This window comes from Lepidochelys olivacea (assembly GCF_965140295.1).
Source record: "Lepidochelys olivacea isolate rLepOli2 genome assembly, chromosome: 12".
In the NCBI taxonomy this organism is placed as follows: Eukaryota; Metazoa; Chordata; order Testudines; family Cheloniidae; genus Lepidochelys; species Lepidochelys olivacea.
Genome location: NC_140422.1, coordinates 4,477,192 through 4,504,557, shown reverse-complemented (window position 1 = coordinate 4,504,557; position 27,366 = coordinate 4,477,192). Strand labels below are relative to the sequence as shown.

The following is a 27,366-nucleotide window of genomic DNA, read 5'->3' as shown; positions in this document are numbered from 1 at the left end:
GGCTGGTGAGTCTTGCCCACATGCTTAGGGTTTAGCTGATCGCCATATTTGGGGCTGGGAAGGAATTTTCCCCCAGGGCAGATTGGCAGAGGTCCTGGGGGTTTTTCACCTTCCTCTGCAGCGTGGGGCACGGGTCACTTGCTGGAGGATTCTCTGTACCTTGAAGTCTTTAAGCCACGATTTGAGGACTTCAATAGCTCAGACATAAGGTAGGGGTTTGTTACAGAAGTTGGTGGGTGAGATTCCATGGCCTGCGTTGTGCAGGAGGTCAGACTAGATTATCATAATGGTCCCTTCTGACCTTAAAGTCTATGATTCTATGATTCATTGGCTGGTAACCATTAAAACATGATTTGCAACAAAATATAGCCGATATACTAAATTTGGTGCAACTTTTTGCTAACCTGGAGGATATGCTGTAGCAATACACGTTTATTTAAGAAATTATATAGCTTATTTAATTTTTACATTTTGTATTATGCTAGAAAATGGTAAATGAGGCATTTCTTACTAGAAGAGGACTGTTTTTTTTTACTTGTGATTTTGTCACGCACTATTTGGAAGGAAATTTGAAGTCAGTGAAAAAGGCACAAAAACAGCATTTTAAAAACTAATAAAAAGTGTGCTGATACACAAGAAGAAACTACCAAAAAGTTTATCAAAACATGTTTGCATTTAAAACCAATTGATTTATTAAATAAAGGAAGTATTATCTGTAGTTAGGGACTGTTTCTGGTCACTGTCTCCTTCAAGATTTTCAAACTAGTAAGTCTCATCCTTTCACACCTTGTTTTCCAGTCAATGAACAAACAAGTTTTTCTGTTTTTTTCAACTACAATTGGTTTCATACCTTTGAATGAACTAGTTAATAAATTGAACTAGTTGAATAAACTGAAATTAAGAAAATATTTTCTCAGCACTTGTAGAAAAGATAACCACTGTCAAAAGCTGGTTTAGTACATCAGTAAATTCTGATTCCAGGTGCTTAGCCAGCGACTTCCACCAGTTCAGTGATTTGACTTTCTTTAGGACTTGGCAGCAAGCATGTACTGCTTCATATTTTTTAATTTAATTTATTGTAATAGATTATAAACATAGGCCTTAACACAGGTTGTCATAACTTCAAATATTTTTAAAGTAAACCCTAAAAGTGCATTTAAGTTATATTTAAAAAAAATCAAATTTAAATCAGAAAAATCCAATAAAAAAAAAATCGATGTTTATCCACCTGACTGGATTGTGGTTAGGATGCAGCTCCCTCCTCTCCCCCAAGCATCCCTCACCACTGACACCTGTCTTTCCTCCACAGCTCCAGCTGTAAACTCCTGGCAAACACCCATACAGATCTCTCTTCAGAGTTCCCCTCTTGGGTAAATGCACCCTCATTTCAGAGTCTTGAAGTCGGAATTGAGAAAAAACTGTTTGCTCCTGTCTAGTCATTCTCTGCCTAAGGCAGATTGTTCCCTACAGTACATTCTCAAAAGTTTTGTCCAGTCTAGTTTTAAATATACCAGGCAATGGGGCTCCCGTCCCTCCCCCTGGGAGGCTATGGCACAGCCTGACAAATCTCACCAGCAGGCTCATTTCTGAGATTTTTCTTCCTTATACCGGAAGAGGAGGAAAAGAAAAGCAGGAGCTTTTCCTCCCCACAGGATGCCTGATGCTTGGAAAGAATCCAGAAAGCTTTTGGAAACCTCCCAGGCTCCTCTGAACATTTGGCCCACTTTCCCTCCACCTAGAAATCATTCCCTTTCACTGTGCAGCACACTGCTACATCAGTGCCAATATACAGCATTAGAATCTATCTGTAATTCAGGGACACAGGCCTGTTTAATCTTGTAAATCAGAGCTTTCATTTTCATTGGCTCTACAAAAACAGAAGCCAGCTGGGCAACATGTACAGGATACTAACTGAGGCATACCACACTCCTTCACACAGTAAAGGGGCATAGCTTTCCAGAACAAACTCCCCCCCCCCCCAAAAAAAAAATCACATAGGAATCATGGACTATTCATTCCCCCAACTGTGTCATTCTTGGCAGGATGGCTCCGGTAATATACTTCAAATTTGCCCGAACACAGAGTTAGAGAAAATATCATAGGATCTCTGATGACCACAAAAGGTCAGAATCTTGATTTTAGGTGTCATCTGAAACATTGTACCCTGGAAGGCCAGTGCCTTCCTCCATGCTAGCAGACTGTTCTTCTAGTAGTGACTGAGGGAGGAGTACCACTTACCAATGACACTTCCATCAGCATGTCCTTGGAGGTTACCTATGCAAGTTCTGACCCACCTTGGCAAGATCTGATCAGATCACAGCACCAGGTGATATGGCTACTGCAGGTCAGTTTAGGAAGATCACAGCTTGACAGGATAAAAGGTTATTTTTGGCGTGGGCCTGTCTTACACATGCTTACACCTTCCAAAGCGTCCTCAGGGAGAATGACTTATGTTTCTACAGCACCTTTTATTCTGAAGGAGCCCAAAACATTTTATAATCTGAGCTATACATTAGGAGTATCGCTCCATCCATCACTGAAATGCCAACACCCCCCTCACATTTCTAAAAATGCCAGAACAATTGAGATGACGTGCTGTTTTTCAGACATTGTTATTTTACTGTCACTCCACAACACTCTGCTTCAGAAACTTAGTCAACTGTTAGCACTTGGTTCTTTCCCACTCGGATCCTCTTCACAAAGTCATGCTATCAGGGCAGTCTGAGCTGGAAGTACTCAGCAAGGAAGTGGTAATTCAAACAGGGATGGAGGCAGTGAGGCTGCCTCCAAATCTGGGTGCCCTCATCCCCATGTAACTGTGGGACAAGGAGTGATACAGATTCAAAGACAAAATGCCGAGCCAAGTTCAGATATCATCAAGTCCTCAGGACCTGAAGTCTAGGGGCTAGATCCAGAAAGGTGACTTAGGCTCAGTGCTGCAATATCTGCCAATTAGTGGAATCCACAGCCCCAGGTTAGGGGCCCATGCTCCCATGCAATGCCTGGGGAGAATGGCATGCCTAAAAAAGGAATTCACAGAAGTCAGAATGCTGAGTGGGGAGATCCCTAAGCAGGAAATGCCAAGGAGAAGGGGTGGGGCTTCAAAGGGAGCTAGGCACCGAACTCTGGGCTGGAGGGAAGCACCTACCTCTGCTTGGGATTCATAGCCACGAACGCACTCTTGTGGTACCAAAGCCAGGTTTGCCTTTTTTAAAAGCAAAAGAACAAGGTGATGGTGGTGTCCTCTTTATAACCAATAGCTAGGGCACTCACCCAGCATGTGGGAGACCTGGGTTCAAGTTGCTCCTCTGCCAGATTCAGAACAGGAACTTGAAGCCAGGTTTCTCCCTTCCCAGGTGAGTGCCCTAACCCTGGGGCTATAAGGTATTGTGGGGTGGGTATCTCACTCTCACCTGCTGAAGCTGTTCCACTCTGCTGGGCCAGAAAGAGAGAGAATGACTATCACCTACTGGCTAGCACACTCTTAGGAGACCAGGTTCCAGTCTCTGCTCCAAGAAATATTTGGCACCGAGTGGAATAGCTTCACAGGGAGAGATTGAGACATTCACCCCAGAATGCCCCGGGATGATGTGGGGACCCTGTCTGTACAACTTGTGAATTCTGGTTGACATGACGACGTTATTTTGAGATTATCATGAACATGCTGTATCACGGAAAGCCTCTGTATGTGTATCCACCACGAGCTGTCAGGATTGGGTCATGTCTTCCCCAGGCCAGGGCCAATAGAGAATACTTAACGCTAACTATGGTGCTATGCACAGCCAATAGATATGCTAAGGGAATCTGCTCGAGGTGGGTGAAAAAAGGCACTTCCTCTCCCTGAAGGGAGGTGGGAACATAGAGTAGTAGAAAGTTACCAAATGCAGAACAGAGGAGCCAAGATATGGGCAAAGGGGTGTACAAACAGACTCTCAGTCACACAGGGGGAACTTGGGGTGCAGCACACAGGAAATCTGAGCAGGAGGAAGAAAGGGATCAGACTGACCAAGAGCAAATGAAGCAAACTGACTTAGGGCAAGATGACTCCATGTTCCAAGCCTAGCCATGCACTGCAGTAGGATAACTCTGGACAACCCAAGGGACTCTGACCCCAACCCAAAGAATGGTCTGAAATGGTAAGGAAACTGAGGCAGGGAAATGCACGTTGGGTTATTTTTGTATAGATCTGTGTATCTCTCATGATTAAGTAAAGAGCATTAATGTGGGATTTATAAGATTTACATCTATCAGGTTTCCCCTGAGAGAGAGTTAAACTAACCCAGAAGGATCACACTTTTGATGGGATACTGGGAGGAGGAGTGTAAGCTTTGGGGAGCCTGAAAGGTCAGCACTATGCCCAGAGTCTCTAAGGCACATCTCTCCGTGTGCAGAGGTCCTAGAAAAGGCACCGTGAGTGGGCTCTGTTCAGACTCTGAAGTCTTAAAACACCTCGGAGCCTGGGCTTGAGTAACTTCATAGCAGTCTGGTGAGAGCCCGACCAGATCTGTGACAATCCTATAGTCCAGTGGTTAAGGCACTCACCTGGGTGTCAGGAAAGTTGGGTTCAAGTCCTTGCTCTGAATACAGGAGAGTGCAGATTTGAATTGCAGTCTTGGACAGCCTGGGTGAGAGCTCTAACCACTCTGCTACTGGATAAAGACAGCAACATCACCTCTTGCTCCTCAGCTGTGTTGTGTGTGCTCTAAAGCAGCTTCTGAGCCCACCTACCAAATCAGGCCCCTCAGAGAAGATAGGGGGCAGAATGCCCTGTTTGAGGATTCCACAGAGGCTCAGACATAAAGAAGAGGTCCAGCAGCTCAGCAGTGTCAGGACTAAGGGAGCTTTGCCTACACTCACCAGCTGAAACTTATACGCCTAGGGACTTTCAATGCCTCCAGGGTTAGGTGGCAACTGCGTGGGGTTCTAAGGATCCAAGTTTTGAACCTAAGCATCTAACGTGGCAATTAGGCACCCAGAGGCCTTTGTGGCTCCAACCAGAGGTGACCAGCTGTACAGTGCAAATAAAAACTGCATGAGAACTCTAGGAATTTCAGGAGTCAAGTCTTTCAAGACAAATATGTAGTTTGTATCTGAAACAAAAAGCAGACAGGTGCATGCTACATCTTGTTTATCCTCTTAAGCCATAAGATGGTGTGCGTAAAAGAAGTGAGGTAACAAATCTAATGGAGCCTAGCACTAAGCCAACCGTTAAAAAAGTCTTAACACGGCTCTAGGATAAAATTTCCAAAGGCTCCTAAATCATTTAGGTTCTTTAAGTCCCATTTTCGAAAATGACTGAGAAGACTCTGTTTCAGTGACAGCCAATAGGACTTAAGTTCCTAAGTCACTCTTGAAAAGGAACTTTTGAAAATTTTACCCTGATCTTGTTTCCATCACAAAATAAGCATTCTGCTGTCCAAAAACAAAACACCACATTTTGGGTCATGCCACCCAAACTCAGATACCAACCAGAGTCCTAATCAGTTAACATTCTTTTGGGGTGGGGGCGGAAGGCTGTTTCACTTTGTTTTTAAAAAGAACTCACAGTTCCTCAGTGGAATCAAACCTGAATGGAAGAGAGAAACCCCTGCAGGACAGGAGGGATTTTAATGGGTCAGGATTACAGATCTCTGCCAATTCCTAAAAAGAGCCAGCACTGAACTACCCTGTGTAAGATTTCCAGCCTTGAATTCACCTATGGCAAATCCAGAACAGCTCAGACAGTTGTGGCACAGAAATCTGACCTGAGCCTGTTAAAGAAGTCACCCTATGGACCACTTATTGAACAAAGCAAAGGGAAAAGGAAACCCCTTTCAAGACAGCCACCTTGCACTGCCTATGATCACAGGGTTCCCATCACAGCACAGATGGTCCAGACTGTCTAGAGTCCCCTTTGGTTTGACCTTTGCCACACTCACCTCCCCTGAGTAACTGTACTTTCCTTTCAGGATCTGCCGGTACAAGCGGGTTCGGTTGTCATCCTCAAAGGGCATAGTTCCACTCAGGAGGATGTACGAGATCACACCCAGTGCCCACATGTCCACAGAATTGGTGTAGGGTTTCCTGACCAGGATTTCTGGGGCAATATACTCTGGTGTCCCACAGGTGGTTTTCATTAAGCAGTCATCTCCCTTCTTCCGAGCACTTGCCAGCCCAAAGTCTGTGATCATGATTTTAGAATCCGTTCCAGGATGGTAATACAGCAAATTCTCTGGTTTTAAGTCCCGGTGCGTGATGCCCAGTGTATGTAAGTACTTTACCCCATCCAACACCATCTGCAGCACTCGGGTAGCATCTCTCTCAGTAAAGGAGCCTTTGGCAATGATTCTATCAAACAGCTCCCCTCCAGTGGCCAACTCCATCACCATGTAGACTCGTTCCTGGGTCTCAAACACCTCAATGAGCTGGATGATGTTTGTGTGCCGGACGCGTCGCAACACACAGAGCTCTGATTCGCACACTTCCCTCCCTTCACGGTACTTGGTCTCGATCATCTTGATTGCATAAGGCTGCTTGGAAGCCTTATGTTCCACCCGTACAACACGACTAAAGCTGCCTCGGCCAATCAGGGCTTTGATGTCATACTTGGCGGTCACCCTGGGGTCAAATTTGGCACGGTACTTAGCCACCTTGTTCTTGCGGGGCTCAGGCTGCTCCATGTAGTTAGGTGGGTGGCCACCAGAATAGGGGTTCGTGTGACAAGGGGGTGAGGGGGAGCCAGCTTTGATCGCAGCTCCACCATCATCCTTGATGAAGTGCTTGTACACGTCATTTTTATGACCAGTGTAAGGCTCAACCTTTTTAACCAGATCTAACTGAACGTCTGTGGGGGGCTCAGGAAGCACTTTGCTTGTCCCACAGCCCATCACTGAATGGTGCTAATCACCCATCAAGGCATTCTCCCAGGGCGACATCAGCAGCAACCGCATCTGGGACAACTCCCGCATTCGAACCTTTCAAAAAAACAGAGAGAAGAGAGCTAAGTAGTAGGAATTAGGGTAATGAAGATTTAGAACATCAAACATCATGCAAGTGACCCCTGGCTCAAGACACTGCTGTAGATGAAGGATACAGTCACACTAGCAAACGAGGTGGGTCTTACCATGCATTAGCTAACATGGTAAAATCACTGTATGCACAAGGCAGTTATACTTTAAACACGTTAGCAGGCCAAAGTGAGCCCTAGAGGAGACCCCAACTGGGGTTAGAAGAGATACCCCCATGGGTCAGTTAGTACATTCCCCAGCATTATGGTAGGCCTGAGCATAGTATCCCTAATATGATGGTATCCTCTCAGCGAAGCAAGGTGGGTGAGGTAATATCCTTCATTGGACCAACTTGAATTGGTGAAAGAGAGATGCTTTCCAACTACACACAGCTCTGCTTCGGACCTGAATAAAAAGAGATATCATCTCACCCACATGGTATCTCTAATATCCTCGGACTAACATGGCTACACTGCAAACAATGGAAGGTATCCTCTCTTGTCCAGCTTAGGCTTTTATAAGGCACCCAACATCCTACTTTCTGGGCATTATTTGTAACCTCAAATTTCTGATTACAGGAATGCCACAGCCTCCCTTGGAAGTTCTCTTATACTGAGCTCTTCCTAAACTTTTTCCTCATATTTAACTGGGAAAATGTATCTTAAGTCTGTTACTTCTCATTCTGGCCTTGATGACTAGTGATAGCTGATACCTGTCCTCTATATAACATCACTCTTCCGGTAAGTCATTCTCTCTATGCAGTCATCTTTTCTCCATGGCAAGATCCCTTGAACATTCCCAACAGCTCTTATTTTCCAAATCTTTGATCACTTTAGGTAGTCTCCTCTGAACTCTTTCTGATATGCTTGTCTTTTTTAAAAAATTGCTGCCCAGATATGAATACAGCCCTCCAGCTAAGGCATGAGCATCGTTGTATGGAAGAAATCCCATGCTTATTTCAGATGTGATATTCTCCTAAAATAAATGTGGTTCAACAATTACCTACTCTCGGCTACAACTGCCCAGCCATTATCCCCTATTCCATAACAGCATATTTGTTTATTCCTTATGTACCTCCACTGCCTTCTTCCCTTGGTAGGATCTCCTGGGATTCATTTCAGCCCACTTCACTCATTTACCCAGGCCAGTGTAACCTGTTTGTCCTCCCAGGTATTGGTGATCCCTTTCAGCTTTGTATCATCCTTTAATCTTATAAGTGCACTGACTGCTTCAACTAATATATTGAATAGTACCAGACCTAGAATGATCCCTATGGAAAACCCACGACACCTCCTCCTAATGTATCACTGACCTATTCATCGTTACTCTGTGCTCCGATTTTTAAGTACTTGTATAGCCGTTTTAGAAGACAGAGCCAATGAGAAATGTTTTCTGTGGAGCACTTGGTATTCACTTGTATCATTAGTTTCTCATCTGGAGTCTCAATCACAAATGCTGATGGGATGTTGTGTGTAGGATTCCAGCCTCACCTGTACCCAGCTAGCACAATGAGTTGCTGTTCAGAAGGTGCATCCTCTACACCCCAGGTGCAGGACCATTTACAAAATGATTTAGGTCAGGGGTGGCCAACCTGAGCCTGAAAAGGAGCCAGAATTTACTAATGTACATTGCCAAAGAGCCACAGTAATACGTCAGCAGCCTCCCCATCAGCTCCCCCTGTCCCACCCCCAAGTGCCTCCTGCCCGCCGGCAGCCCCACTGATCAGCAAACTACCTTTGCAAATTACCCCCCTTTGCAAATTACTTTTAAAGGTGACCTGAAAAGCCTTTGGGAAAAAAAGACATAAGATCATAGTTACATAGACATAAGTATACAATAATTACATGTTAAAACAAAGCCTAAGAGCCAGCTCTCTTGCCCGAACAACGAGGAGTCCTTGTGGCACCTTAGAGACTAACAAATTTATTTGGGCATAAGCTTTCATGGGCTAGAACCCATTTCATCAGATGCATGGAGTGTAAAATACAGTAAGCAGTATATATATTACATCACATGAAAAGATGGGAGTTGCCTTACCAAGTGGGGAGGTCAGTGCTAACAAGGCCAATTCAATCAAGGTGGAAGTGGTCTATTCTCAACAGTTGAAAAGAAGGGGTGAATATCAACAGAGGGGAAAATACTTTTTGTAGTGACCCAGCATTTGCCTTGTTGCTGTTTATATCAGCAGATTTCAGAGTAACAGCCGTGTTAGTCTGTATTCGCAAAAAGAAAAGGAGTACTTGTGGCACCTTAGCGACTAACCAATTTATTTGAGCATAAGCTTTCGTGAGCTACAGCTCACTTCATCGAATGCCTACTGTGGAAAGTTTAGAAGATCTTATTATATACACACAAAGCATGAAAAAAATACCTCCTCCCACCCCACTCTCCTGCTGGTAATAGCTTATCTAAAGTGATCACTCTCCTTACAATGTGTATGATAATCAAGTTGGGCCATTTCCAGCACAAATCCAGGTTTTCTCATCCTCCCCCCCCCCCCCCCCCACACACACACACAAACTCACTCTCCTGCTCGTAATAGCTTATCTAAAGTGACCACTCTCCTTACACTAACCAATTTATTTGAGCATAAGCTTTCATGAGCTACAGATCACTTCATCGGATGCATACTGTGGAAAGTTTAGAAGATCTTATTATATTCTATTATTATATCAGCAGATGCATAGCAGGGAGGGCAGGAAAATTCTCTAGTTTAAGCGCTCACAAAGGCAGCTGCTCTTACAGAGGAAACAGAATCCCAAACATAAGTCCTGACAGGTAGGCAAAGGAAGAACCAATTTCAAATGAAATCCATAATTATGTATAACTTTATGTCTACACATTGATCCTGCTCCAAATGGGGGAACAGATTTACTGTTAAATAAATTCTCCTTAAAGAGTTCCATTCAAAGCAATCGCTATATATGTGGCTTTCAGGTCTGTTGCAAATTAAAACAAAGCATTCACTTTATCAGAACTATCTTTCCCTTCTACCCCACCTCCAAGTCTGGGTTAGGATTAATGGTTTGATATAGCATATTGACATTTTCAGAAGCAGACAGATATTTCTGCTGCCCTGTCACTAGCAGCATGGGAGACATTAGGCTGTGTATGACTTCTGCTGTTATTCACTTAAAATCACATTTAGAAAGTCCGTTCTGCATGCAGATGAAGAGTCACGTGGCTCAGACCACAACTGCATTTCAGGCAGCTGTTGGAATCACTTTTCTGAGAAGAAAAGCAAACTGCCCTCTGCCAACATCCCCCTGCAGCCAGTGGTCCCAGCTCAGTGAAAGGACATTGAGAAACAGACATAAAAAGGCTCAAGAAATGAACCAGCTTTAACATCTCCAGAGGCTAGGCTTCAAACTACAGTCACGAGTTAGGCAATCGCCCATCCCAATCCCGATTTGCACGGCACAGAACTACAGCATAATTTGGCAGTTTCTGAGGTACAGAAATCCAGGACTGCAATAGCTACAGTTCAGGGTTAAAGGGGATTAGCCGAGTTGCGTATGGGAAGCCCAAAAGGGGAACTGAAGGGGGTGATCCAGGCCACTTCTGAGGAGCACTCACAGAGCTGTGGGGCAAAGAGGAGGGTAGGACTAGAAAAAGTAGTAACCATGGCAGCTCAGGACTGTGGTACGTGAGTAACCCCGTCATGGAATGGTGAATCAGGCCTGAGACGCAGTAGCAGAGCTTTGAGAGAGAATCTTGCACAGCCCAAGCCCAACCACTACTGTCAGCCATTCATTTTCAGGAGCACTAATTTCACCAACTAAATTAAAATGAAGTGAGAAGTAATCTTTGCTCCTCAAAGCATCAGATCCCAGAAGACTCATCATAAAGAGAAGAGCAGGATATAGAGTTTGAAGACACAAACTGTGCTTGGAGGGGAGAGTAGTGAACAAACTCTCATTCAAACCTTATCTCTGCTACAGTGCCAGTCTGCAAGGATCATCCAGCCCCACAGAGGGGACACAGTGCTGTGGAAAAATACTTCTTAAAACCCATTTAAGTGCTACTCCAAACACCTACTGGAAGACTATTACACTGGAACAGTCTTTAAGATCAGCGGTTAAAATAGATTGGGGGTGCAGGAGGAACATTCAGCCTCTACCCCAGGAAATCCCATAGCAGGTCTTAATACTTTCTAATTCCAAGAGTCAAGATCTAGTGATCAGAGGTGTTTTATTTTGCATTCTTAAGAATCAAACATCATTTTTATCTTTTCACAGGAGCATGGGAAAGTTTTACTTTTAGTTGCAGTGAAGTGGAACTCGTTCTATTCATTGCATTGGAACAGAAACTGCTCCCATACCCAGGGGAATGCAGCTTGCACTCCCCACTCTGTATTCTAATACACCAGTGAAATCTGCTGCACTTCAGCAAGACTTTATGGCATCTTGTTTTAATCTGCAAAAAACTAGCTAGGAGTTGGAGATACTGCCCACACACATTTTGGCAATTAGCCTGATGGTTTAAAATTACTATTCTGGCTCAAAGTCTGGTGGTGGGGTGCCTGAGCATGCACAGGGGACTATGGTAAAGCTGTTAGCCTCTGTGCCTGATCACACCTCCTACTATCACCCTTGGAACCTCAAGCCAATTATGGAGCACAACTGGCATGAATTGGAGCCCCAATTAGTCCTCACTCAGAAGGGGATTATGGGTAGAAAGAGGAACATTTTAAAAGGGACACCAGGAAGCAGTTTAGGTCCAACATTCTATTTGGAAAAAGAAACCAAAGGTTTAGAAAAATCTAATGTTTTAAAATATCAGCCAAAAAAACCAAACCTCTTCTATCTAACCTTTCCCTGGTAATATTAGAATGTCAGTTACACAGGCCGTGCCCTAGGGCACAAGAACTAGAAACGGAAACCAGCTACAGAAAAAGTGAAAATGACCTCGAGTTTCACTGGTCATTCTGAGTGAAGTGCCCAAAAGTAAACAAATAGCCTAATCCAATGTTCAACCTGAAAGAATATTAAATAATCTCAGATATTATTAGTAACATGGGGTTGATTTTTTAAAATATCGTCTGGCCAAAGTGCCTTTAAAGCATGTGAGGAACTGCCAGGAGCATTAAAACGCATTAGATGCACATTTCAATGTGACAGTCCAATCCAGAGAAATTCTAAGAACAGTCCAGAAGAGAGAGGGACTGTATCCTTAGTCTGCATGGAAATGGTGCTGTGGAATATTATATTACTGAATACAGACCAGAGCAAGAAGAAACTATTGCATTAGATAACCAAGGCAATTAAGAGTGCCTTGAGTAGGAAACACATATTCAGCCTATCCACATAATTTGGGTGGTAGCTGCATGTTTTAGCCACAGTTGTAATTAGCATGAGCTGGTATTAGTTTAATGCTGTAAAAGCTAACTACTGCTTTCCTCAGACAACTAGCCCCATTAAGATCATGTGGCGTAACTGTCAAACATACTGAGGACTCACCACTTCCATTGATTCACTAAATGTCCTCAACATCTCCAAAGCCAACCCCTACTGATTAATAAGTTATTTGGGGGTGCCCTAGAAGATAAATGCTGAGACAACTGAATAACCACACTAAGGCTATACTGACAGGCTTTTAGTCACACAAATGAAATCAGAGACATCTTGAAACAGAGTGAAGCAATTTAAACACTTACACTAATACCAAAGTTTGAAATATCAGGGTCTTTAATGCCTACAAACACTAACACGGCAAAGGAACATCCTTTCATCATACAAGTTCATCTGCAAGGCTTGGTGCTGTTGAGCAGGTGTGATGAGGAACATATCTGTGGAAATCTCTCACTCATGGACAATCCTACTAGAAGTATAATCTCAGTGGTCACTTTGCTGCACGGGGCTGGTATTTATTGATCATCACTTCTGAGGCACCATAAATGTATACGGTGCTTTATGAAGTAAGCCACACTCCGGCCTCTAAATGCATCAACCTAAGGTAGACAAGACCCAAAATATACAAGATTTAAGCATAAATCCACATGCCTGGGACATCTCACTAAATCTCATGCAACCTGAAAACGCAGGTATAGAATGTGTGCTGTTCACACACTTGTTACTGTCTCTTTCTTCCACTGCAAAAGTGCTTCTATGTTCCGCCATCCCTTGCCCTCTATCTGTGGCTTCCCAGTGGGCAAAGTTCAGCTTCCATGCTAGTATGTGAAATTGTGCAGCATGTGCTGGAAGTGGGGACATCAGAGAGAGCTCCTGGTCTAGACAAGTTGCCCTGCTTGTTTGACATGTCTGTTAATGGCTCTAGAGACCATTGGTCATAGTTGTCCATACACTGGAGTGTGTTGTTGCTAGGATAGGAAGCTTGCTTAGACTCCATAAGAGGGATGCTGACCAAATAATGCCATATAGAACTCTGTGTAGGGCTTGGAAAATTTATCAGATATTAGCTAAAAGCAGACAAGACAGATAAAGGTTCCTGCCAGCAAACTCCATGGACCATAGCCATGGTGCTGGTAAGGGACACCAAAGACCATTCAGATTGGCTTTAAGTTTTTTGCAACTTTGTTAGGGGAGTCAGATACCACAGTGAGAATGGTAAAAACTAACTGAACAGACTCAGCTGTTTAAAGCCAGAGGGGACAACTATGATAATCTATCCTGACTTCTCATCTAACAGGGGCTGTGCAATTTCACCCAGTAATTCCTGCAGTTGAGGAAATCATTCATCTCTTCTATGTAAGTGAACATTACTGAGCTGAGTAACTTGTGGTTAATTATAGTTTTATCTTTTAGAAAAACATCCTATCTTGATTCAAGTAATTCAAGTAATGATGCATTTAACATTTCCCTTGGGGAGCTGTTCCAGTGATTTGTTATTCTCACTGTTAAGAGGCTGCATCCTACTTCCACTATGATTTTTTCCTCTAACATCAGTTTTTAGATATCAGATTTTGTTATGCCAGTGTCTGTTACATTAAAGGGCCCCCAACATCACAGCTTCTTCTTGTGTCAGTATTTATATTGATCAAGTTGCCTCGGAGCACCCTAGGTTACTGAAGCTTCAATCTGTTTAAGGCTCTCATTGTAAGGTGGTTTCAGAGTAGCAGCCGTGTTAGTCTGTATCCGCAAAAAGAAAAGGAGTACTTGTGGCACCTTAGAGACTAACAAATTTATCTGAACATAAGCTTTCATGAGCAACAGCTCACTTCATCCGATGAAGTGGACTGTAGCTCACGAAAGCTTATGCTCAGATAAATTTGTTAGTCTCTAAGGTGCCACAAGTACTCCTTTTCTTATTGTAAGGTGGGTTTTCTAGACCTCAGATAATTTTTATGACTTCTCTGAACAGACCATTCGAGCTTTGAAATACCTTTTTCAAGTATGGACACTAGAACTGAGCACAGTATGCAATATAAAGAGGTAATAGCACCACCCACCCTCATTGCTGCTGCCCTGTTTGTACCAAAGGATAGTGTTTATCCTTTTTACCATAGCATCACACTGGGAGCTCATGTTCAATGACTTATCTCCAGTAATACCCCAAATCCTTTCCAGAGGCACTGCATTTCAGAAAACTGTCCCCTTTCCTGTAAGCATGGCCTCCATTCTTTGTTCCTAAATCCATGACCGTGCACGTAGCTGTAGTAAAACATATTTGATTGCATTTAGTGTATTTCTTTCTGATCCTTGTAATTATGTGCCACCCCACCACTATTTGCATCATTTGCATAATTCATCAGTATGATTTTATTTTATTTTATGCCACAAATAAATATACTGAACTGTGTTGGGTCAAGAATCATTGATGAAGAGATTGCTATGTTAGCAAGCACTGCTCCTGTGTTTATTTTAAATTCTCCCATACTAGGACATGTCTATGCTTGTTTTCCGTATCAGGACTAACCAAACGTGAGCAATTATAAAAAAATAGTTTAAAAACAAAGTCTAGGGGTTTCTTTCATACGTCAAAAGAGAAGGAACTTCTTAAAAACCTTCAGAGAATGTTGATGGAAGGAGGTTGTGCCAAAGCCAAATGAAAGAAGACATACCTAGAAACTTGCAGAAGCACACAGTTAAAAGTATTTCATTTTGATACAGCAACCCCCAAACACCGATTGTTGCGCTGTTTGGATTTGCAACTCTCCTACTGACATCCTGTTTCCCCCCGCCCCTCATCTATACTGCATTATGTAAAAACAGACCAATTGCACAAACATCCATTAGAGAAAAACAGCAAGAGCTGACTTCTTCATTTCTACCCCACACAAATCACGAATCTTTGGGACCTAGAAACAACTATCACAAATAAATAGGAACAAAATGAGATTCTTCTGCTGTTTTCTCTGCTACTGCAATCTAACTGTCAATTACAGGCTTTTTATCCCTGCTGCCCACATGCTATTAGTGCACCGGTTGGGAGATTTAACTACAGTACTTATCCGATGGGCCAAATCACGGACAGGGCTCCCGCTCGCCCCTGTGCTGATGCTGGTTCACGTCACTCACTCAGAGCCAAACAACAGCCCCTGAACCACCATCAAGGACACGGCGGGGTCCTATCCGGGAAGGTTCTGCACGGTGTTTTTACCCTGGTTAGAGTCCATGTGCTCCTGCCAAGGAGACTCCCAGGCTGCCACAGCCACACTGTCCCCTTAGCACAGAGGGAGCTTTTGCCACCCAGCCCTAAGCTCAGGACCCTGCATTTCGGAGGGCCCCGGAGGCGCACCGGGGAAGCCGTTCCTTGCCGTGCCCGGGGGGGCGCCTCGGGGCGGGCCCCGGCGGGGCGAGCGGCGGGGCCGGCCGGCGGGCCGAGCGGGGCCGTGCTCCCAGCACGCACCGGGGCCCGCGGCTGGCCCCGGGCCGGCCAGGCCCGCACTGACAGGCCGGGCGGGGGGGGGGGCTCGCGGAGCGCCCCACACGGGCTTGGCGCGGCCCCGCCGCTGAGGGGCGACACGGACGGAGCGCGCTCCCTGAGGCAGGCGGATGCGGGGCCCCGCAGGGGGTGGCGCCTGGGGCCGGGCGGGCCCCGCACTCACCTCAGCCCACGGCGGCCGCGGTTCCGGCCCAGGCTGGGGGCTGCGGCCCAGCGGTCGCGTCATCGCAACGTCACCACTGCGCGCCGGGGACGCCCACGGGGCGGGCCTGCTGCCGCGCCCTGCCATTGGCGGAGGGTCGGGGCCCGGGGTTCATGGGGCAGAGGTCAGAGGTCAGCCTGGCTGCCGTGGGAACCGCTGATGGGCGGGAACTGGCACCGCTCGGTGGCTCGGTCCTTGGGCTGCGCCCGCCCCGGCCTGGGCCCCAGAGCGAGCCGGTCCCTCCCGCGGCGGATTCCGGGCCCTACGGGGCGATGCGCGGGCCGGGGAAGGGGGTGGATTGCGGGGGGCTGCTGCTCTCTCTGTGCTGGGGCCGAGCCCGCCCCCGCTCCCCCAGCCCGACCTACCCCCGAGCCGGAGCCCTGACACGCCCAGCGTGACTCGACCCCGTCCCCCCCCCCCCCCAACGGCCCAGTTCCTCCCTGAGCCGCACCCCCCGGCCTGGCCTGTCCCCAGCCCCTGCCACACACCTCCTGGCCTGCCTCGACGCCCTAGGCCCGACCCCCAACGGCCGAATTCCCCCCCCGTCCCCCCCGAGCCCTTACACCGGACCCCACCAAAGCCCTGAGATTCCCCACGATTCCCCCTTTGAGCCCTGAGTCTTGGCCTACCCTGACCCCACCCCCCACCCCTGACGTGTCCTCCCTAGCCATACCTCCCCCCCACACACAGCCTGATTCACCCCCCTCCCCCCGAAACCTGACCCACAGCTCTGTCCCCAACCCTGAAATCCTGACACCACACACGGCATGCATCCGATGAAGTGAGCTGTAGCTCACGAAAGCTCATGCTCAAATAAATTGGTTAGTCTCTAAGGTGGCACAAGTCCTCCTTTTCTTTTTGCGAATACAGACTAACACGGCTGTTACTCTGAAACCACACACACACACTCCCCATTCCCCCCCACACACACACACCCTGACAGCCCCCCTCCCCCAAACCCCACCTGTTAGAAGGCAGCTGTTAAGATAATTCCAATATATAAATTTGCGGTAAACAAACAAGGAGGCTGTGGTGTTACTGTGAATTTTTTTTTAAGAGAATAAATAGAGTCTCCTATTTAGGAGCTGACTGTTTGAGGAGGCAGCTGGTTTTAGATTAGATTGATCCAAGTTAAGATGCTCTAATCTTGTATGTATCTAATATAGACAGTGGTTGTTACTAGCCCTGAATTAAGACTAGTGGATAACTTGAATATAAACCAACGCAGAACGTATTACCCGACTGGGCTACATCCCAAAGGCCTTGGTTAGGGCTCCGTCCAACTCCCATTGTGGTCTGTGCACATTGGCTCATGAAGGGGCTGAGCCAGTGAGACCGAGGAGGGTTTGGGCAGAGAAAATGAATGAACTCCAAGGAAGGACTTCAGAACCTGGCTGCTAATTGTTTATTTATTAGCTTTATAACTCCCCATCATGGCCATCTCTAGGTGCCGGTACATAAAAGGGAATAGCATCAGTGCCTTCTAGGAGAGGAGCCAGAGTCTCTCTTCCCCGGGATTTAAACCACACACTTCTCAGAAGATCCGGTGCAGTGGCTCCTTACTGTATTATTTATAGTGTGGTTGTGCTCAAAGGCCTATCAAGGCTGAGACCTCATTATGCTAGGCCTGGTACAGATGCCTTGGAAGACAGTCATTGCCCTGAAGACTCCAGAAGTAACTGGATCAGGGTTCTGCAACTCATTGCCAGAAAGTCTGCTGGAAGAGAGGGGGCTTGCAAAGTGCCCAAGTCTCAGATCCATGGCGCCCGTGCTACGCCCCAGCTATTTAACAGTCTCTTTGAAGAACGCCTTCAGTGTGCCAGACCCCCAGAAGGTCTTGCTCTTCTGTCAGGGTAGGCCACGCAGCTTCACTGCTCCCCTAGACTGAGCTGTTGGGCTCCAGCACTGAGCTCTGGCCAGAAAATATCAACACCTGGTAGAGACTTGTATGCTCTTCGGGGACTAATGCGCCCCAGACAGTATTTGCAGTGACACCTTAATTAGCCTTTTATGATCAGAGCAGGGTTTATTAGGTGAAACACAGCATTGGAAATTGTTAGGTTAGCATAGAGAAATAAAAGTCAAAGCATTGTCCATTCTAGTCAAGGCACAATTCAGGAGCCAAGCGGTAGTGAGCTCCATTGTCTGACTCCCTTTGTCAGTTCCCAGATGAGAGAGCCCCCAGCTTGCTCCAGAAGCCATCTCTTTATTCCCTGCTGGACATGTCTGTCCTTTATTCTCCCAGGCTGAGCCATGCTGAGTTCAGCCACCCACCTCTTGCTGGAGCTTTCAGATGTTGAGTGTCAATTTATGAGTCATTAGAGCTTGCATTGTCTCTTTGGACCTATTGTTGATCTGGGTCAGTTTCAGTCAGTTCCTGAATGACTGTCACATCCCTGTCTGGGTGGAATGAACAGACACATCTATGTCTCATAGTCTGCCCTGAGAGCAAACAATCCTTTCCCCACAGTGGGTAGCAATGTAAAGTCATGGGGGGAAACTGAGGCACACACAGGATTCATAAAAATATTCCCACTTTGTGGCATCTCTTCCTCCTACAAGACTGAACTTTAGCCAGTGACCAGGGGAAGTTCAAACCACAAATGCTATCCATAGATGCCACAGCATATTTCTCATCTTGGTAGCTAACCTGCCAAGCACTTCCAAGTTTCTTACACCAGTTTCTAATCAACCAAACTTATAGTTTCCAGTACCAAGTTCAGAGCAGTTTCATATCCTCCCATAGGTCTGGTCTGTAAGGTGATACTAGCAGGGGGCACATGGAGAGTTTTCATGTTGCCCCATACCTTTTTGCCACCCCAAAAATCTTTGGGTTTGAAACTGAATGAAGTCCTGACAATCTTCCAGTGAGTGATGAGGGCAGTAACCCCACATTCCTCCATGTGTCAGCCATTTTGGCTACACCCTGGGGTGTCCTGACCCCTTGTTTGGGGTAGAAGGTGACCCCTTGAGCATTTGGGGGGGGGAAATCAGTGTACATTTGTCCCCTTGCAAGGTGAGTCAATCCAGCCTTATTTCTGGGGCTTTGGTGATGCAGGCTGCCCTGCCACATTGGCAGGCCCCCTCTGGAGTTGTGTCTCAATGAGCATGTGCAAGGAACCCATTTCCCCTTTTGGGGTTAATCTGTTTCCTCACCCCCAGGACAAGAGTCTCCCCCATCCCAGTGGGTTCTGATTCTGGATCTCTTGGTTAAGAGAACCCCACATGGCCATGGCCAGCCTCTGACCAGATGTCCGTTACCAATAACAGCCTTCCAGCTGCTTTACCCTTTTTTGGGGCTTCTCTCACCCCTGGACAGGGGCAACTATGTCTAGCAGTTCTCCTTCCCTGCCTGTGTCTCTCCACGCTCAGTGGGGGGCTCAGCTCTATCTCTTCTTCCCCAGTGAGGGTTGGCTGTGAGCTTGCTGCTGTCGTCACAGCACCAGGGAAGTTACTCCTGAGGCAGTCTGACTCATCTCCCATGTAGATTGGATACAGTCATTCCCCAAAAGGACATCAAAGCGGATATCCTGGAGAACCTCAGCTACCAGCCACCCCGATCCTTCCTGTATCTGCTAGAGGTCTGAGCCATAGGCAGGGGAAATGGCTTCACATTTGGAACCTTAACCCAGGTTTCACATTCTTTCAGCATTCAATGGGGTTTTACCACACACGCTCTGACAAGGGTTTTCTCTGTCCCAGAACCTCTCCACCCCATGAATGTCTTCCCATTAACAACTCCCTCCCTCTTCTACTGGGGATCAGAGGTGTCTGAGCCCAGGAGAGCACAACGAGACATGTAGACTGGTGCCTCGAGTGGGAGCCAGTCTGCCAGCACACTGTGCCCCAGAGGGATGGGTGGTGTGACTGCTGTCCCTCAGAAGCTCACACGCTGAGCCTGAGCTATGGGTTGCTTTCTTCATTGGACAGAGGGGGAGTAGCTCTTCTGTCCTAGGCAGCCCTCATTTTGTCAGCCATTAGGCAGTTTGCCCACTGATGCCTAATTTCCTACAAGTGCTGCACCTCAGGGCATTGGGATCTCTTGCATGTTATATACCCCTGGCTTGGGTTTACTCAAATCCCACTGCTGGGCTCCCCTTGTGACCACCAGGGGTTTATGCAGGAGCCAACCCTGAGCCCTGCCCACCTGTAACCAACCCACTCGCAGCATCCACTAACTGTCACCTGCGTGCAGGGGCTGGGGCTCCATGACGGACAAACAAGGGGCATGCGATGGAATTAATTGTAGCACCAGTTTGTGGACACTGCTCCCAGGTGCAGTTAGCTGCCCAGGGCTCTGCCCCAGCAGGGACTGAGTGAAATGCAGGGCCAGGATTTTTAATAGGGCTGGGAATGTTCTGACCATTACGGACACTTGTAGGTATCTGGGCAAAGGCGATTCAGAGCTCCTGGGGCAGGAAAACCTCTTTCACTCACATCCAGCACGTCACAGGTGGCCAGTTATCAAATTAGAGGCTTCTGCTTTTGTTTGAAGCAGCAGGCTGGAGGAAGGATACAGGACTAGCTGGACTACTGATCTGATCCAGTCTGGCAAATCCTGTGGTTCTTGTGAGTGTGTGTGACATACCAGGGTCCAAGTCAGACCAGTGGCGGGGGGACTGTGTCCCCCGTGCCCTGCAATCTTGCGTGCCTTACAATGCCTTGCTGAAGTAGTTCCCACCTGGGCAGCTCTCAAACAGGCTTCCAGCATGTAGATCACACCCTGTGTGTAACTGCAGCCTGCCAGCTACACCCTGGCTCTCATCAGCCTTGGTTATCCTGCAAGGTGACCCCAACACAACCCCTAGTCCCACATCTTCCCCCAGAAATGCATGTCCTACACTTGTCAGCCCTCTCCTGGACAGTACAAATATATTCAATCCATTATTCCTTTAGGGGAATAATATGCCAGTTTATTACCTTAAATAGTTACCCAGACACTTCAATTTAAACACACTAGATTAGATAAACCAGTAAAACAAGTTTGTTAACTACAAAGCAATTTTAAGTGAGTACAAACAATGAGGCATAAAAGTCAGAAATGGTTACAAGAAAAATAAAGAAAAACACTTACTAGTTTCTACTTAAGATTCTATCTTAATTGCAAAGCAAATTTTCTCACCACATGCTTCCAGCAAGGTTACTGACCAAACTCTTCAATTCAGAACTCCTCCCACAAAGTCCAACAGCTGTTTCTTTTTGTCTTCTCAGGTGCAGAGAATGGGGAGGGGAAGGGGTGCCTTGGGGTGTTTGTCTCTCCTTTTTATAGTTGCTGTCCCCCTCTTGAAAAGCATTTCCAGCTGAGACCCAGGAAACAAACAGTCTATGTGGAAGGATGTTCCCTGCTGTTTTTTTCAGCTGTTTGAACTTCTTTTGTTTTTGATTCTGTTTACTGCTTAAATGCCAATTAAGGCAAGCACACATTCCTTCCTTTGTTTAGGACAGACCTGACTTCTGCCTGGTCAGGGCTGTGGGTTTTGGAACAATACTTTTGTACAAAGATCATTACAGTAGTGTGCACGGTGTGAATACAGGGGTGTATTCCAGCACATCAATGAAGATATATTAGTGCTGTGTCAATGGGCTGCTTGAGGGGGCTGTCAATCACAAGTCTGATTTCCTCTCGGGTGAAAGCACTGGTGGTGATCGCTTAGCACTGTGCTGATCAGATCTGTGCATCACACTGACGCTACACATATTAAAGTGTCTCTGGTACAAATAAGCAGGATTCCATATTACGTCAAAGCGCTTTACACCTCGCCTCCCTGAAAGGTTTAAGGAATGATTGGCCCACATTTCTCCTGCGGCCCCTGTTCTGGTCCTGTACACGGAGCAGGAATGTGGAGGAGATGGCTTTAAGCCCTGTTTGTGCCCCATGTGCCATAAGACCATCTAGGCCCTCCCTGCCCCAGTGGAAATTAGAGCAGCCCCAGCTGGTTCATGCTCTGGTTGCAGTGGCCCCCTAGTGGCTGTACACTAGCTGCAATACAGCACACTGCTGCCACTCTCCCTGCATCCGAGGCTGCGAGGAGGGCTGGCATAGCCAGGGTGCAGCCCCCTTATACTGGAGGAAGTCCCTGGGAGCTCCTTCATGCTGCCGACGCAGTATGGGGGCACCAGGGGTGGAAGGAAAAATGGAGCCCGTGGTGCGTGGTCAGATGAATCTAGATGTACACCTGTAAGGGAATCTGGCTGACTCAAAGGGACTGTTTGGGTAGCATTTGAACCAACCCCAGCGGAATTCTGACCTGCTGGATCCCACTGCCTGCCACTGAGATGCCCTCTGCTGCACGGCAACGCAGTGCCAGCCGGGTGCATCGGCAGGTAGAAAATGTGGGCAACAGCCCTGTGATGAGCAAGCTCAAGGTCACCGCCTGCACAACAGGGTGGCGGCCTAGAGGGACGGATTCATGTTCAATTAAATCTGCTTAAAAAAAGCAATCCAACTTTACACATGCCTGAGTGGGGAAATATTCCAGAAGCCGAGCTTAGAACAGTATTGCTGGGTGCCAGCGTGGGGGCCTGGGATTCACCTCCTGTGCCGGAGGAGAGTCTGGCTCAGCCATTCCCTGCCCATGTTTGGAGCCGTGGGGATTTAGGCAGCCTTTTTCAGCACAGCGGAGATCCCTGAGCAGTCACAGAACAGGGCCTGCTGGAGTTTTCCAGGGCTACTTCGCCGCCATGACACTTTGTCATCAAGACGCAATCTGCAAGGGTAGCCTGCTTAAATGTCATCTCTCCACAGGCTGGAGGACCAGCGAGATTCCCCCCTGAATGTGCTGGTATCCACCATACCATGGGCGTAACAGCCCTATTCCCTGCGTCCAATGCCATGGGAAAGGAGACCCCATGGGAGTCAGTGCACTGAGGTAGCACAGCGGCATCACAGGTCTGCAGAAAACACACTGGTGGGAGTTCTGCCTTTTTGCAATGGCTCTTCTAGGGGCGGGTTGCCTGATAGACAAAAGCAAAGCTCCGAGAGGAGCCCTTGGTGCCTCAGGCAATTAGCAAGAGGCTACGGAGCCATTTGTCTCCCGGTCCGGGACCCCAGGCCTTGCCAGGTTGACGATGACCTCGCCGCTTTGCCTCCCCATGGTCGGATGTGGGGTTACTGTCCTACCCTTTGCAGCTTGCCGTGGAATCATTGCGGGGAGGTTGTGACGGCTCATTGCCTTCCAGCGTGATGGTCTTTGCACACAGTGGCATGCCGTGGCATTGTGGTGAGCCAGCTTAGCGTCCTGGAGAGGAGGCCGTCCCAAGGCTATTGCAGGTCCTCATCACAGTGACATTAGCAGGGCCCTTGACAAGGACCAGTCAGGCCATGAAGACTGGAGGTCCCTCTGGGCAGAGGCAAAGAACATGGCCGGGGCCATGGAAGGGAAACCTGCCCTGCCCCTGCTGTACCTGTCATGAGGATGACGCGTGAGCTTCATCCCCTAGAGCTCCCAACCCAGCAGAAAGCAATCCTGGGCAAATAGAAGAAGGATTAAAAATTTGACAGCCTAAGATGAGGAGGGCGGTGGTATCTGTGACCACTCGGGCCTCACGTCCCTGCACCATGTGTGGCCGCCGCTGTCACCCAGCTGCCTAGAATAGTCTCACCATCTGCTTTCCAGCCTCCCGACAATGGACTAGCCCCCGACTTCCCACTGTGTGTGTGTGTGTGCACATTTATAAAACTCAGGTTTGGCCCTTAGAAAAGAGAGAGGGAGATAATGTCTGCAAAGCATTTAATCTTCTGCCCGAAGAACAGCAGAGAGCAAATTAGGATCGACTCCAATTAATTTGCCTTGATGGGCAAAATCTGGAGAGCAGCCATTTCTAGGCATTAAGAACAAAAGCGGAGCGCGTAAAGTAGGTCGCAGAAGTTTCATAACCAGTGAGAGGGGCTTTCACCACGTGCCTAGTGTACCAGGGATGCCCAATGCCCAGCAGGGATGAACCCACAGCTGGTTTCACATGGAGCACCATGCCCGCCCTCGCCCCCCGCCCCCACCAGCCTGGGGCTCGGAGCTAGCAGGGCTCTGCACTGGTGTTCGAGGCAGGGAGGACACTTACCTGCCTCGGTCTGGGGAGGAGCCCAGGCTCTATTTCAGTCAGGGGCAGATTTAAGGGGAAAGGCTGTCGGGCAGATGCCCTGTGCGGGGCCTGACAACATCATCCAGTGTGGGGACAGGGCTGGGGGAGGCTGGGCAATGGACAGGAGGAAACATAGGTCCATTTTTGCCCTGCACTGGTGCTTGCTTTTCTCCTTCATCCCATTGTCACCTTTCAACTTGTCCTGGCTCGTCCCTTCCCTCACGTGCCCCTACTTAGCTCCCAGTCACCCCAGCCCCACTCTGAGCTCTCAGCCTCCTCCCCTTCTTGGTCTCTGAGCTCCCCATGCACAGACACCACCCAGCCTCCCCTGCGTCAGGTGTCTTGGCTCCCTCAGCCCCCTGCACTAGGGTATTCCTTCCCCCCCACCCCCCGTGGCCCCTCAGCCCCCTCCTTCTCCTGCCCAGCAGCCTGGGGGGTGGGAGCAGGGGAGGAGCATTTAGCAGCTTAGCTGGTGGGAAAAGGCCAATTCGTTTTTAGATCAATTTTGGGGATTTTTTATTTAATTTCCCACCATTCTTGTTTTGTTTCAGAGTTTGTTTGTTTGTGTGTTTGTTTTTCAAATCACATGTCCAGGACAAATGTTTCGGTTTTGAAACCCCCGGCCAGAATTGGTCTGGTGCCATCTTGGTAAAACAGAAAAGTTCATCCAAAATGAACAGTAAAAATAATAAATAATACCAACCTCCTCCCAGAGATGGGCAAAGGGACTGCCCAGCAGGGTGAGGCAGGGCCAGGAGGAGCCCTATGAGCCCCCAGCCAGCTCCTACAAATCAGTGGGCTTCAGCCCTTCCTGTACAGTAATGGGGACTAGGCCCATAGGGCATTTGCTGAGCTGCAGCCCATGATCTCTGAGCCCATGTGATGGGTCTCCGAGGGGGTAAATTAGCAAAGCAATTCAGACTTTAGCAGCTGCTGGAGACTGACCCCCTGCCGTGGGGTAGGGTATTAACCTGTTTGAACCCACAGCCTCATCAGGAAACTAGGGCCAGGATATAGGAATTAGCAGTAGCCCTGCATGTCACCCCTCTCTGACACAGCTCCCACTGCTGCTAACCAAAGCTCATCCCCAGCACAGACTCTCCCCCTTGGAGCCCCCAGCCAGGGGAATCTCGAATCATTTGAATGGCCTCTATTAATTGCACACTGCTATTCCACCCCGGTACGCATGGGCCAGTGTTAGCATATTAACCTGTCTCTTAGCCTGGGAGAGAATCTGGGGGTTGATTTTCGATACTTTTATATCCTGACTAATATGCGTAAACAGACGCTGTGTGTTGCTTCTGCCTACCCCGATGGGGTTTAGAGCACAATGAGGAGAGAGAAGAAGGAGAGTTAAAGTGTTGCTCAGTATGGTGGGAGTTTAATATATGAGTGTGCACTTGAAGGGCCTCGACTCCTATCTCAAGGGAAGGTCAAGCAACCAGTCGGGGCGAGCAAGTGGGAATGGGTGGGGAGGCATAAGAAACACTAAAAAGCCAGAGAAAAGGGGACCCTGGCTGAAACATAACCTCACGCCTTACCCCTCCCAGGCAGTACAAAGGAGGTGGTATCGAAGCCCCCAGAGTTACAAACCCCCACAATGGAACATGACCATAGATTGTAAGGGGTGGGCCCAAGGGCGCGCACTGCAGGTATAACTATGCCTACTAGGAAAGGAAACAGGGAAAAAACTCTGCGGTGTACAGAGCTGTGGATACGCTTGTTTGAGCAGGGGTGGGCAAACTTTTTGGCCCGAGGGCCACATCGGGGTTTCGAAACTGTATGGAAGGCCAGGTAGGGAAGGCTGTGCCCCGCAAACAGCCTCGCCCTCACCCCCTATCTGCCCCCTCCCACTTCCTGCCCCCTGACTGCCCCTCTCAGAACCCACAACCCATCCAACCCTCCCAGCTCCTTGTCCCCTGACCGCCCCCTCCCAGGACCTCTCGTCCCTAACCACCCTCCTCCAGGACCCCACCCCCTATCCAGACCCCCCCTGCTCCCCATTCCCTGACTGCCCCGACCCCCATCCACCACCCCACCCCTAACTACCCCCCCGGGACTCCACCCCCTAACCAAACCCCCTGCTCCCTGTCCCCTGATTGCCCCCCGGGACCCTCTGCCCCTTATCCAACCCCAAGTTAAGACTGATGGGCAGTACCCCATACCCTTACAGAATGCGAAGGGCGCCTATGCCTACAACAGTGAAAACCAGGGCCTACAGTCCCACCCCACATCTTTAACTCTGCCCCCTGCTGCTGGCAAGTGCCCCTGTGGATGACTATGCTTCAGCCAGGGCTGCCCTGTAACAAACCAACAGAAGGAAGGAGAGAGCTTTTGGGCAGCGTGCTGCCTGGAAGGAGAATTGGAACTCTGAGCAAAGAAACCACCTCCTGCTGTTTGAGTCCTATTGTGTTCAAGGAAACAGGACTTTGTAAATAAACAGGATTGTATCAGAAGAATACCTGACTCCATCATCAATTTCTTCCCCAATAGGAAAAACCCAAAAGACCCCAAATTTTGGATAACTGCACTGGTCAAAAGATGTAACGATATCCTCTGACAAATATAAAAAGGGCCTTGTGACTAAAATTTGTCCATTGCCTGACACTGTTTTTGGACCACTTATTTAAATAAACTACAGCATTTTGAGGGATAAAATTGATAGTGTGAATCTTTGGTTTGTGTAGATTGGATCAATTATTGTAGACAGCTTAAATTTGTTTTCTGAGTTTATTTTTCATGATAAATAGAAGTCACTATTTTGTTTTCAGCCAGTATCATGGTGACCTTATGCCAGTCATTAGAACAGGGCTCTCTAGTATGGACACATTTCCTGGTGCTCAATAACCCCTTTGATCGTGCTGACATTGGTGAAAGTCAAAGCTACTTGCTTTTCTTTGATCACACACAGTCCCACTGTTGAGGAGAGCAACACACACCATGAGTCCATTACCCTAATAATGTTGCTTTCTTTTGCCTTCCCCTTATTTAATGCTAATTTTCCTTAACACTTCTAAAGCAAAATCTGAGGCGGCAAGTGAACTTTAGAGCACTTTGAAATAGCAACTCTTAGACCAGAAACTTCGCTCAGAGCAAAACTCCCAGGTGGAGCCGCTGCAGGCAGAGAGCAATTAAGTGCACAACTCACTGCCTCCAAAAGCTGCCAAGTACAGGGTTTGAATTCACAGTGTCCGGGTAATTCCTAGGGCTATGATTTGTTCACCTTGAGCCCCCAACTTCCTCTAACCGCAGCTT

At 47.8% G+C, this 27,366-nt stretch overlaps 1 protein-coding gene across 2 annotated transcripts in view; it reads right to left on the bottom strand.

Moving 5' to 3' along the window:
* The window catches only part of PSKH1 (protein serine kinase H1), a 77,428-nt gene extending 61,366 nt beyond the window's left edge, over window positions 1-16,062 (bottom strand). Inside the window, exons 1-3 of one of the 2 annotated variants that reach the window (XM_084644352.1) lie at window positions 15,994-16,036; window positions 8,477-8,583; window positions 5,919-6,953 (exon numbers count right to left, since the gene is read on the bottom strand). In XM_084644352.1, the coding sequence (XP_084500478.1) occupies window positions 5,919-6,866 (948 nt within the window). In that variant the 5' untranslated portion in view covers window positions 6,867-6,953; window positions 8,477-8,583; window positions 15,994-16,036. Of the gene's footprint in view, window positions 1-5,918; window positions 6,954-8,476; window positions 8,584-15,993 lie in introns of both variants that reach the window. The other variant, XM_084644351.1, reaches the window with a different exon arrangement.
* Between the last annotated feature and the right edge of the window lie 11,304 nt (window positions 16,063-27,366).